Source organism: Chrysochloris asiatica, unplaced genomic scaffold (assembly GCF_000296735.1).
Source record: "Chrysochloris asiatica unplaced genomic scaffold, ChrAsi1.0 scaffold00001, whole genome shotgun sequence".
In the NCBI taxonomy this organism is placed as follows: domain Eukaryota; kingdom Metazoa; phylum Chordata; class Mammalia; order Afrosoricida; family Chrysochloridae; genus Chrysochloris; species Chrysochloris asiatica.
Genome location: NW_006408519.1, coordinates 11,231,329 through 11,245,319, shown reverse-complemented (window position 1 = coordinate 11,245,319; position 13,991 = coordinate 11,231,329). Strand labels below are relative to the sequence as shown.

The 13,991-nt window shown below is 37.2% G+C and overlaps 1 protein-coding gene across 1 annotated transcript in view; it reads right to left on the bottom strand.

Moving 5' to 3' along the window:
* Nucleotides 1-13,991, bottom strand: part of PKHD1L1 (polycystic kidney and hepatic disease 1 (autosomal recessive)-like 1) — a 214,294-nt gene that overhangs the window by 175,845 nt on the left and 24,458 nt on the right. The window contains exons 8-11 of the mRNA XM_006830825.1: nucleotides 12,636-12,709; nucleotides 11,636-11,678; nucleotides 5,312-5,382; nucleotides 3,639-3,749 (exon numbers count right to left, since the gene is read on the bottom strand). Coding sequence (XP_006830888.1) covers nucleotides 3,639-3,749; nucleotides 5,312-5,382; nucleotides 11,636-11,678; nucleotides 12,636-12,709 — 299 coding nt within the window. The remainder of the gene's footprint in view (nucleotides 1-3,638; nucleotides 3,750-5,311; nucleotides 5,383-11,635; nucleotides 11,679-12,635; nucleotides 12,710-13,991) is intronic.

The following is a 13,991-nucleotide window of genomic DNA, read 5'->3' as shown; positions in this document are numbered from 1 at the left end:
TGTTCCATTTCATTTTTGACAACTTCTAATTTTCCTACATTCATACTTCATACATCCTATGTTTCAATTATTAATGGATGTTTACAGCTGTTTCTCTTCATTCTGAGTTGTGCCCCTTCAACAAATGAAGGTCCCATGGGGTTTACTACCATGGGATTTACTCCATTCCTGTCATCATGGTCAACTCTACTTTGAGGAGGCAGTTCTTCCCCAGTTGCATTTTGAGTGTCTTCCAACCTGAGGGGCTCATTTTTCGGCCCTACATCTGACAATGTTTCTCTGCTATGCATAGAGTTTTCATTGACTAGGTATTCGGAAATAGTTTGTCACTCCTTCTTCCTAGTCTGTCTTCGTCTGGAAGCTCATCTGAAACCTGTCCACTATGGGTGACCCTGCTGGTATTTATAATACCGGTGGCATAGCTTCCAGAATCAAAGCAACTCACAAGTCACCACAGTATGACAAACCATATGGAATATACAAAAATCAAACAGATTACATATGTGGGAAGAGATGGTGGGAAAGCTCCCTACCATCATCCAAAACATGTTCAGGGGCAGACTGTGGAATAGCCTACCATTTGCTCATATGCAAGTACAGGCTGAAGCTGAATAAAATTAAAACAAGTTCACAAGAGCCAAAACATAACCTAGAACATATCCCACCTAAATTTAGAGATCATCTCAAGAACAGATTTGATGCATTATACGCTATTGATGGAAGACCAAGAAGTTGTGAGACGACATCAACATCATACAGAAGAAAAAAAAGGTCATTAAGAAAACAAGAAAAAAGGAAAAGACCAAAATGGATGTCAGAAGAGACTCTGAAACTTGCTCTCGAGCATATAGATACTAAAGCAATTAGAAAAAAAAAATGAGGAAATAAAAGACCTGAACAGAAAATTCCAAAGGGAAGCTCAAGAAGAAAGTCAAATATTATAATGAAATATGCAAAGATATGGAGTTACAAACCTAAAAGGGAGAACCAAGCTCAGCATTTCACAAGCTGAAAGAACTGAAGAAAAAAAATCAAGCCTCAACTTGTAATACTGAAGGTCAACAGGGACAAAATATTGAAAGATGCAGAAAGCATCCAAATAATTTGTAAGGAAGTCAAATAGTCATTTTACCAAAAAGAAATGGTCAATGTTCAGGCATTTAAAGAGGTAGTATATGATCAAGATCCAATGGTAGAGAAGGAAGATGTCCAAGGTGCACTGAAGTCATTGGCTAAGAACAAGGCTCCGGGAATTGATGGAATACAAATAGAAATCTTTCAACAAACTGATATAGAATGCTCCTTAGAAGCAGGATGGTGAGACTTCGTCTCTCATATTTCGGACATATCAGGAGAGACCAATCCCTCGAGCAGAACACCATGCTTGGTAAAGTGAAGGGTCAGTGAAAAAGTGGAAGACCCCCAATGAGATTGATTGATACAGTGGCAACAGCAATGGGCTCAAGTTAAAAAATGATTATGAAAATGGTGCAGGATCAGGCAGTGCTTCATTCTGTTTTGCAAAGGGTTGACGGCATCTAACAACAAATATCAATGCTAGAATACTGATCTTTATTCATTCCATTGCATTTTTGACAACTTCCAGTTATTCTAGATTTATACTTCATACATTCCGTGTTCTAATCAATGATGTTTGCAGCTGTTTGTACTCTTTCTGAGTTGTCCCATCAGTGAATCAAGGTCCCAAAAGCTTTACTCCATACGTCATGAAGTTCATCTTAATGGAGGCAGTTTTTCTCCAGTTGCACTTGAGTGCCTTCCAACCCGAGGGGCTTATCTTCTGGCATTTTACGAGACAATGTTCCACCTGCTAGCCATAAGGTTTTCAATGACTCATCCTTCAGATGGTGTCTCCCTCTTTTTATTCCCAATCTGTCTTAATCTGGAATCTCCACTGAAACCTGTCCATTATTGATGCCCCTGCTGGTATTTAACAAACCAGTATCATAGCTTCTTGCATCACAACAATACACAAGCCACCACAAAATGGCAAAATGACAGATGACTTGTTGTTGTTATTGTTAAGTGCCGTCGAGTCAGTTCCAACCCATAGCAACCCTGTATAGGGTTTCTGAGGAGTAGCTGGTGAGCTTGAACTGCCAACCTTGTGGTTAAAACTGGCTTTGCAATGTAGCGCATTACCCCACAGCACCACACCAGGACTCTGACAGATGAGTAGTGGCTTATTAAGGAGGTTATTATGACTGAATGAAAACTTCACATTACACTCACTTACTCTTTGTTTGAGCAGAAGAGTTCCTAACCTCCGAACAGATGTAGATACCTAAAAGTGATGCATGGCCACACAACCTAATCCTTTCTTCATTTATAGACACAGAACATGCTAATTAATGTTTTTCCCAATGCCAATACCACCAGTAATTGCTGATACGCTAAAGAGGCAACACAACAGACATACAATGTACAGAGGTAAGTTAAAAAAAAATATATTGGTACAAAATAATAGAAACCTTTATTAAACAGTCAATTAAAATTTGAAACTATTGTTTTTTTGACATATCCTCCACCTCAGTGTTTCCATCTTTCTAACCCTGTCCCAAGTCAACAGAAGTGTGGACATTCTTGAGGAAATCAAATCCTGCCCCTTTGAAATGTTCTTTGAGTTTTGGGAACAACATCAACAAAAGGCTGAAGAGCCAAGATCAGGGCTATAAGAAGGGTAGGGTAAGGTTTCCCAGTGAAAATCTCATAGGACAGCCCTTGTTACCCTAGAAGAATGAGCAGATGCTTTTACAGTGATGGAAAACAATTTGTAGGCACAACTTTCCTGGTCATTTTCTTACCAATACAGCTTTCATTTTTCTTAAAACTTCTTCATAATAAGCCTCCTGATTCCCTGGTATCTTTCCAGAAAATCTAACACAGTTACTCCTTTAGAAACCCAAATCACAGTCACCATAACATTCTGAGCTGACCTCCCTACCTTGACTGGATTCTTTTTTTGAAGGCACCTTAACAGGACTAAAACCAGTATTTTACTGAGAGAAAATGCTTGTAGCCATCCATTAATTGCAGAAACACATTTCAACACACATTTTGTTTTGTTTTAAATAAACACGAGCATTTATGAACTGTAATTATAGTAGTAATAATATTTTACTTCCCCTTGTTTGAGATGGATGTAAGGAGATGTTCCAGATTACTGCTTCAAATTTCCCAGAGCTAACTGACTAAATGACAAATATTAACAGTTCAAGAAGGGCATTTAATAGCTTATTCAGTAGAGGGCAGATGTGTTCCTGCATGGTAGTGAGGAATCTGTGGATGGCCGCCATACATGCTTTTGTGCCAGTCTCAGAACTCAAGTCCCAGTCCCAGATGGCTATAAGAAGGGACTCTATGAAAATTCTTGTTGTTTTGTTTGTCTTCTTTTTTAATAAAAATGTTGGCTTTAAAAATCACCATTACAGTTTAAGAAAATTGTACCAAATGTGCAGTGGGATATGCATTGATCCTCAGAACCAAAATGCTTGTGTGATAATACTGTTTTAAATTAAAAATATTTAGAAATTTTTACTGTTACCCATACAGATTGCTAAAGAAAATCTAAGAGTTGTTTTTAAAAAGCAGTATATTAAAATAAAAATGAAAAATACCTCCAACTAGAACTTTGATGGGGAAATCAGTTTGATCAAAGAACCGCCCACTGATTGTTAATGTAGTGCCACCTTGAATACTTCCTTGTGATGGTGAAATCGAAGTGACCTCTGAGGGGAAAGCACATGAAATAAAATGTCAGGAATTTTAAAAATTACCTAGAACCTAAGGCAGTGTAGACATTGGATTACTGAATAAATGGATTAGGTGTTTTATTACTTTGTCTCTAACACAGTCCTCCAAAAGGGACAATAAATAAGCTTTCCACTAAGACCCATATTTTCTGGGAGCCAGGTTTAGTGTGATCAGTATTAAAGAGAAAATGGTATTTGGAGGATTGAAGGAATAAGAAATTCATGGTCTAAGCATATAAGTTTGGCACACACACACAAAGTCTCCTTTACCATCTGCTCTTGAAGAATTAATCTTTGTTGTATTTATGGACTGACATTTGTCTATATTTTTATATTTATTTTTAGACCTGGTGTGGCACTGTAGGATAAGCAATGGACTGGTAAGAATAAAGTTGGTGGTTCAAACCCACTAGTCACTTCTAGAAACCCTATACAGGGTCACCTACTCAACAGCACACAATAACATTTATATTACATTTTAATTTTTCTCAGAGTAATATCAATATATCATATTACTAAGTGCTGTCAAGTCTGGTTCAAATCATAGCATCCCTGTATAGGGTTTCCAAGGAGCAGCTGGTGGGTTTGAACTGCTGACCTTGTGGTTAGCAGGTCAGTGCTTATCCTACCGCACCACACCAGGACTGTTGCTGTTAAGTACCATCAAGTTGGTTCTGGCTCATAGGGTTTCTGAGGAAAGCTGGTGAGTTTGAATCATTAAGTTTGTGGTACAAACCAACCTTGCAGTCTAGTATTGACCTACAGCACCACATACCAGGACTAGTAATATATTAACTGTGTTTGGATTTTTTACAGTTTTATATACAAAAGTTTAGGTGCTATGTATTTGTATGTGTATGTATTCTTACAAATGAATTCTCACATTCAATACATTTCTTTAAAATGACCAATGATATCACATTTGACTAATTTCCATACACCTGCTATTTTACATTTTAACAGGTTGGAAATTTGAATACATCTTGACCTAAAATAAACTATGATCATTCCTGGAAAATCTGTGTTTGCCTGGAAGTACATCAGCCTGAAGTCTTATTAAATAAATCATATTATAATCTGCTTGAGGATTATTTAAATTCACTCCTAAAATCTGAGCGCATACTGGCTTATAGTTTCAGTGAAGGGGAGATTTCTTTCCTTCCTCCACTCACACACAAAGTCCTTGCAGACTCTGAGTGTTTTGAGCTTATTTCTCTATCAACTTTACAATGGAGTTTCCAGGTCCTCGCTTAATGCAGGAATCCTGGTATGGCATTGTAAGATAAAGCTTGGATTGCTAACCTCATGGCTGGCAGTTCAAACCCACCAGCAGCTCCTTGGAAACCCTAAATAGGGTCGCTGTAAGTCAGAACCAACTTGACGGCAATTAACAACAAGCTTAGTGCTAGGGTTTCCTAATTGTATACTTTTCAACCAATATTGTCTTACATTTATGTAAATGAAGTATATACCTTTCTCATTTCTCTCTCTTTCAGACACATACACATACACACAATATAGACAGAAAGGCCACATACCTGCATACGTTTGAAACATTGAAATTTTATTGAGAGAAGAAACAAAATATGTTGTTTTCAGTGGCAAACTCCTATTAAAAATAATAATTAAACAAGTAAGAATTCCTGCTTTTAAAATGACCTTTACATTTTAGAAATGTCTTTTTAAAATTTTACTGAAACAAATCATGTCAGGGATTTGCGAAGATTAGGATGGAACGCTTGAGGAGATAAAACTGTCTTATCTTGATTTTGTTGTTGGTACCAAACCAAAACTAAACCATTACTGTTGGGTCAATTACAATCCACAGCCATCCTATAAAGGAGAGTAGAAATGGCCCATTTGGTTGTCAAGACTGGAAATCTTGGTGGAAACCAAAGCAGGTTGCCACATCAATCTGCTGGATCAGCTGGGCACGTGAACTGCTGTGCCCAGGGCCTTGACTGCTGCTATCACATGTAGATATATTTCTAAGAAGTCACTGAATTACAAACATGAAATATGTGCATTTTATATTATGTAAACGATAGTCTCATTACAAACAAGCTAACAATATAGGCAGCTCTTTTCTTAGAACCCATTTAGTATCAGGATAACCAGAGTTTATTGGGCAGGTATCAAGTATTATGAAAAGAGCTTTTTATTTATCCTGTGATTAAACCCTTACAAATAATCCACAAAGTAGGTGAAGTTCAGAGAAATTAAATATCTTGCTCAAGATCACAAATTGAGAAAGTGGTGGAGAGAAAATATAAATAAATACAGGCAGTCTGAGTGCAAAATGAGTCCATCTTCTCCCATAAAGATTACCAGTCTCAGAAACCCAAAGGTACAGTTCTACGCTTTCCTACAAGTCAGAATCAACTTGATGGATTTGGGTTTGGTTTGGGTTTGGGGAACTTATGTACTACCCAGTACTCCTCCGTCTACGAAGTTGTATGAGAATACAAATGTATCAGCATAAATTAACAGCAATCCACCAAATTAAAATCATCCTTATAAACACCAAGTCTGTTCATAATTTTTTGGTTTTGCTTTTTTAAAATATACGGTTGTACTTCTGTTACCTGCAAGGTTAAGAAGTGGAAAAATCTGACCCTAGGAAATGCTGCCCCTTAATTACCTTAATGAAATTCATAATTAGAAAACTTAAGGAATTCAAGTGTTAAAGCTCAAGATCCAGTCTTCATAATTATAATACAATGAACTATAGTCTAAAAGGATAAAGGAAGTTCTGCTGTGGAGTCAAACAGTTAAGGCTCTTATAAATCTAATCCAGACATTAAAATATGCATTTATAAAAGAAAGAGTCCCTAAAAATATTTAATGCAAAATTAATTATTTAAGAAGTGCATAATAGATCTTATATTTTTATGTTAAGCCTTCCTGTTGTTTCTTAAAGACACAATAGCTCCAACCACTCTAGCGCTGACAATATTGTCTCTAGTTAGATTCCACATCCGAAAAATTAACTCTATTTTTCAAGTTAGTAAAAAAATTACCTCCTGAAAAGAAGTAAAATTTGAATGTAATTCATTTTGGATGACACTGAGGTGATTTTCTCTAATTCATTGATAATGACTAGGCACTCTTCAATTAAGGCAACCTCATTTGAACCTTATCAGTTTGGAACAGCTGTTGTTTGAACTTAGGGTAACAGAGGAGAAAAGCTTGGCTATTAGAATAAATTAAAAATGGGTATCATAATGGTCTTTAATTGGTTCATTTGATATTCAGAAATGCACCTGAAATTTGTAAAATATAAATTTTACAATTTATAAAGTGATTTAACATTTTAACGAATGCCATGTAATCTTAGAACTAGATTTTTTAAGAAGTGAGTATTCTATTTCTAAAACTTACCTTAAGTTCCATAAAATAGTTGACATAGAAACAAAATTCTGAGAGATTAATACAAAAGAAGAGTCTGTGGTGTGTGGTTTAAAAATAGAAAGTATAAATCAAGGTCACGGATTCAACAATTTTACCAGGTTTGTTTTGTTTATTGTTATATGCAAACTTACTGGTATTTTTAAAGTGAAAATTCCTAAGCATGTTAATACATCATATTAATATATATGTATACTTATCAAATATATTAAAACTTGATCAGTCAAAGCTTCTATTTTTTCACCAAGAAACAGGATGGATTTATAAAGACCTATATCTAAAATTTATTTCACTCACTTTTGGAAGAGTGGTCTGAAAAGCATAAGAGAGCTATAAATAGTTCCGGATATTATTTAAAACTCAATAATTATTGCCTCTAACATAGTTTTATAATATTTGCAATAAAATCCTACTGTCCTAGCGAGCTAAATTTTACATAAGTAGGTCATATCTTAGTAGAAAACAAGTGTACGTGAGGGGACTCTTAAGTCTTTTGGCCCATGTAAATCACAACAGTGAATCCTAGCATCATTTACACAGCATATACTGCAATTTGCTATTAGATTATTATCTTCTTCATGGTTTGGGTTCACTCTGTATTGCTCTCTAGTAAAGTGTCTGATACATGTTATAAACTGATTGCTTATAGAATTAGATTATCTCTAAATACAATGAGGGCAGATTGGAGCTAAGTTCCATGCAAATAAAATTTAAAAAATCAAACACATTTCCATCAAGTTAATACTGACTCATAGTGACCCTGTGCAGGGTTCTCGAGGATGTAAATATTTAAGAGAGAAGAAACTCTCCCATGGTGCAGCTGGTGGGTTTGAACTGTTGCTCTTATGGTTAGCAGTCCAATGCATAACCTACCCCACCACCAGGGTTCCTAAATCTCATCCTTATAGTCTGTGAACATTGTTTAGGAATAACATCTACCTTGAGTGTAGTATTGCCATTATTTAAAAACTCCTGATCATTGAGTGGAGCGAGGTAGCTTTGTAAGATAAGCACTGGAGTGTGAACCACAAGATCAGCAGTTTGAGTCCACCAGCCACTCCTTGGGAGAAAAAAATTAGGCTTTCTCTTCCTGCGAAGATTTACAGCCTCAGAAACCCTATGCAGGCTCACAATGATTCAGAACCAACTCAAGGGCATTTAGCAACAACATATTAATATTTGTTGTTGTTATTAAGTGACGTCGAGTTGATTTCAACCCATGTTGTTGTTTTTGTTAGGTGCCATCGAGTTGGCAGCGACTAATAGAGACCCTATACACAGCAGACCAAAACAATGCCCAATCCTGGGCCAATCTCACTACTGTTGCCACACTTGAACCCATTGATGCCACCACCTAGCCAATCCATCTCATTGAGGGTCTTCCTCTTTTTCTGACCCTCCACCTTACCAAACATGATATTCTTCTCCAGCGACTGGTCCCTCCTGACAATGCATCCAAAGTATGAGAGACGAAGTTTGGCCACCTTGGCCTCCAAGGAGCACTCAGGCTGCACTTCTTCCGAAATGGATCTATTGGTTCTTTTGGCAGCCCATGGCACTTTCAGTATTCTCCAACACCATAACTCAAAAGCATCAATTCATCTGTGGTCTTCCTTATTCACTGTCCAGCTTTTGCATGCTTGGGTCAGGTGCACCTTCATCCTCAAGCTGATGTCTTTGCTCTTCAACACTTTAAAAAGGTCTTGTGCAGCAGATTTGCCTAATACAATACGTGGTTTGATTTCTTGACTGTTGCTTCCGTGAGTGTTGATAGTTGATCCAAGAAGTATGAAGTCCCTGACAACTTCAATCTTTTCTCCATTGATAAGAATGTTGTTTATTGGTCCAGTGGTAAGGATTTTTGTTTTCTTTACATTGAGATGCAATCCATATGGAAGGGTGTGCTCTTTGATCTTCATCAGTAAATGTTTTAAGTCCTCTTCACTTTCAGCAAGCAAGGTTGTATCATCTGCATATCACAGGTTGTTAATGAGTCTTCCTCCAATCCTGATGCCACGTTTTTCTTCATAGAACCCAGCTTCTCAGATTATTTGCTCAGCACACAGGTTGAATAAATATGGTGAAAGAATACAACCCTGTTGCACAGCTTTCTTAATTTTAATCCGTTCTGTGTTCCCATGTTCTTTTTGAACAACTGCCTCTTGGTCCAGGTACAGATTCCTCATGAGCACAATTATGTGTTCCGGAATACTCATACTTCTCAATGTTGTCCATAGGTTGTCATGATCCTCACAATTGAAAGCCTTTTTGTAGTCAATAAAGCACAGGTAAACATCTTTTTGATATTCTCTGCTTTCAGCCAAGATCCATCGGACATCAGCAATGATATCCCTCATTCCACAGCCTCTTCTGAATCCAGCTTCAAGCTCTGGAAGTTCTCTGTCAATGTATGCTTGCAGCTCTTTCTGTATTACCTTTAGTAAAACTTTATTCACATGGGATATCAAAGAGATTGTCCGATGATTTCTGCATTCTGTTGGGTCACCTCTATTTGTAATGGGCACAAATACGGATCTTTTCCAATCAGTTGGCCAAATAGTTATCTTCCAAATTTCTTGACAGCAATGAGTGAGTGCCTCCTGTGCCACCTCATTTTCTTGAAAGATTTCAATTTTGATTCCATTAATTCCTGGTGCCTTGTTCTTTGCCAATTCCTTCAATGCACCTTGGACTTCCTCCTTCAGTATCACTGGCTCTTCATCATATGCTACCTCTTGAAATGGTTGATTATTAACCATTTCCTTTTTGTACAGTGACTCTACTCCTTCCATCTTCTCTTGATGTTTTCTGCATCATTCAATAATTTTCTCTTCTTTCAATAATGAGAGTAAAGGCTTGAATTTTTTCTTCAGTTTCCCCAACTTGAGAAATGCTGACTGTGTTCTTCTTTTTTGGTTTTCTGATACCAGATCTTTGTACATTTTATGTAATATTTGGCTTTGTCTTCTCAAGCTGATCTTTGAAATTTTCTGTTTAGCTCTTGAACCTCATTTCTTCCATTTGCATTAGCATCTCTATGCTGGAGAGCAAGTTTCAGTGTCTCTTCTGACATCCATTTTGACATTTTTCTTCTTTCTTGTCTTCTCAATGACTTTTTGCTTTCTTCATGTATGATGTTCTTGATGTCATCCCACAACTCTTCTGGTCTTCAGTCTTTAGTGTTTAATGTATCATATCTGTTCTTCAGATGATCCAGCCCATAGCAACCCTGCATAGGGTTTCCAAAGAGCAGCTTGTGAGCTTGAACTACTGAACTTGCAGTTCAAAAGACTTTGCAGTCTGACACATTAGCCCACAGTGCCACACCAGAACTTCCTATCAATATTAGACCTAAAGTAATGTAATGTTTTTGGATTTCTGTCAGCTGTCTCAGTACTTTTCAAAGGGAAGCATGATGGCATTTGGGGCAAGGCACTTCATTTAGGTTTGGCACATCCTTAGCCCTGCCTACTAAAGGTCATTAGCATACCCAGTGCCTATGACAGACAATGGAGTCCTGGTGTGGTGCTGTAGTATTCACAATGGACTGCAACATCAGTTTGAACCACAAGCTCAGAGATTCAAACTCACTAGCTGTTCCTTGGACACTATAACAGGTTCACTATGAGTCAGAACTGACTCAAAAGCACATAGCAACAACGACAATGGTAGCCAACAATGTCCCAGTTCATTTGTAAATGCACCCTAGAGAGGGGTAATCCCACTCTGGTAGAGAAGCCTGGATCAGGCTGTTGCACTCATCATTGATGGGAAAGCACTGGAATGGAATGCTCAGGTCCTAGAGCTTGTCCATCTACATAGTTTCACATCCTAGCCATGCTTGCTACTAGCTAAGCAAACCTGGGCAATTTATTTCATGCTTCTATGTCATCATGAGTCCTGGTGTGGTACAGTAGGATAAGCACTGGGCTGCTAACTGAAACATTAGAAGTTCAAACCCACCAGCTTCTCCTTGGAAACATCATACAGTGTCAAAATGAGTCAGAACTGACTCGACAACACTTAACAACAACAAGTTTCAATTGCCCCACCTGCAATATGGTTCAATTTATAGGATCTTTGAGAGATTTAAATCATAGAATGTATGTAGTTTTATTTACTCTTTATTTCAATGACTGTAATTTGAAATTTAACTACTCTAATTGTAAGAATTGCAGTCGAATCAAAAGACGTATACTACATCAACTAACACTTTTCAATATCAGAATCAAAGTTCTGTTGTTGTTTTAGCTACTGTGAGATTTCCCAAGAATTGAAAGGTCAAGCGTGTGGCACAAATTATATATAAAAAGACGTAGATGCACATTAAGAGTTAATTTGGGGATGGAAGTGATTACATTTTTAATCTCTGAGTCAACAGCACTAGATAAATATATATATTTATTCACTCAGTCGAATCAATTATGACCAGCACTGTTTACAAAATAACTTACCTTCCATAATCGCTATCTAAGATGAAGCTGACATTGTGGTGACCTGGAATTAATTAAAATGCATCCAATTAAATTTGCAGTCACAGGAGAATAATAACTGTATATTATAAACCTGACTGAAAAGCAGAGAAGAGAAACATAAATTCAGAACTGTAATTATACAACTCCCTAATAACCTCAAAGAGAGAAAAACTGGACCACCTCAAAGAAGCTTCTACAATGTAAAAACATGAATAAATGGGTACAAGTTTTAAATACAAAGATTTAAAATACACATAACTTGTATGAAGGCTATCACTAGAAAACCCAAACTAAACAAAATAATGAAAGGGGGAAAAATGAAAAGGACAGATGATAACCATAATGGCCTCAAATGTCATTCATTCATTCAATCAGCAACTTAATTGGGTCAGACAAGTTGGGAGTTGCTGAGAGATACAAGCTGAGCACACTGGTAAACCCTTATCGGGTGTATTGTCTAGTGAAAGGTATAGCCAGTCAACAGCAGTGACACAAACCTATCACTAAAAACAGTAATAAAGCTGTCAAGGAAAAGTAGAGTGAACTTTGGGACATGACATTTTATCCGCAATTTTCAGGAAAGGAATCTGGCAAAGACACTGAGGCAGAAAGAAGTACAGTCAGTTCAAGAATTAAAAGATCTGTGTATGAAGAGCAAGGTGGGAAACAGTTCAGTTGGTCATGGAGTCCTCTGGAAGGCAGAAAAAGAAACAAAAACTTGAATATGCTTAACCGGAAACCCTATAAAGGGTCACTATAGATCGGAACCTACTTAACGGCAATTGACAACAACAAATATGAACCTTACAACAAAAATCATTCATATATGCTTTCATGAAACTGAAAGAAGTCCTGGAAAATAGGAAGCATGAAACAAACAAAACAAAACAAAAGGTGACAGAGGGCTAAAAGAATATGAAAGAGGAAACAGACATCTGCTCATACATGTTATTTACAAAGAACAAAGATCAATACTTACCAATATAAGTCCCAGTTGTTTTACAAATCATAGAACCCAAATCTCCATTAGAATGGGATAGTTTTAGACCATACCTAATAAAATGTACATGTTAACATCTAAGTTTTTATTGACACTAAATTTTAGTATATTATCTGCCACTAAATACAATTATTAATTTAAAAATATGTTTCAAGAAATTGTTGTTACAACAAAGATTTCTGTAAAAGGAAAATATTTTCCAGCCTTTATTGAAAATGTCTGAATAAAAGTTTACTCAATAATTAAGTCTTTTAAATTTATTTGGCTATAGCCATTGATACTCTTTTTAAAAGATTACTAAATGAAACAGGGATTTTATAAAGGTATTTCTTCTCGCAATAATCTAACAATAATCTAAATAATAATGCATATCATACTACACAGGAGTCCTGGTGTGTCATTGTAGGATAAGCACTGGACTGCAAGGTCGATTTGAACTGCAATGTCAGCCGATCAAACTTACTAGCTACTCCTTGGAAACCCTATACAGGGTCACTATGAGTCGGAACCAACTCTACAGCACTTAACAACAACAACAACAAAAATGATGTTGTTAGGTTGTCAAGTGCTGTCAGTCATTCCCGACTCATGTTGTTAAATGAGGTGGAAATGACTGACGGTACTTAACAACTTAACATCATTGTTGTTGTTAAGTGCTCTAGAGTAGATTTTGACTCATAGTGACCCTATAGAGGATTTCCAAGAAGCAGCTGGTGAGTTTAAACTGCTGATCTTGTGGTCAAGTGCATTAACCCACAGCACCACAGCCAACGTCCTACTGCACAAGAAAACCAGAATGATGTATCAGATTACTTGTAAAGAATTGCTAGTTTACTATATTTGTTGTTGTTGTTAAGTGTCGTCCAGTCAGTTCTGGCCCATAGCAACCCTGTATAGGGTTTCCAAGGAGCAGCTGGTGAGAGCTTGAACCGCCAACCTTGCAGTTCAAACGGCTTTGCAGTTTACTATATAGTATGTTCTAATTCATTTCTCATACTTCAGACATATTGTCAGGAGGGACCAGTCACTGGAGAAGGATATCATGTTTGGTACGGTGGAGGGTCAGAGAGAAAGAGGAAGACCCCAGTGAGATGGACTGGCCAAGTGGCAGTCCTGGTGTTGTGCTGTAGGATAAGCACTGGACTGCTAACCTGTAGATCGTCAGTTCAAACCCACCAGTCGCTCCTCAGAAACGTTATACAGGGATGCCATGAGTTAGTGCCAACTTGACAGCACTAAAGAACAGTGTTATAACTGGAGTCCTGATATGGCATTGTAGGATCAGCACTGGACTGTTAACCCCAAGGTTGGTGGTTCAAAGCCACCAGTAGCTCC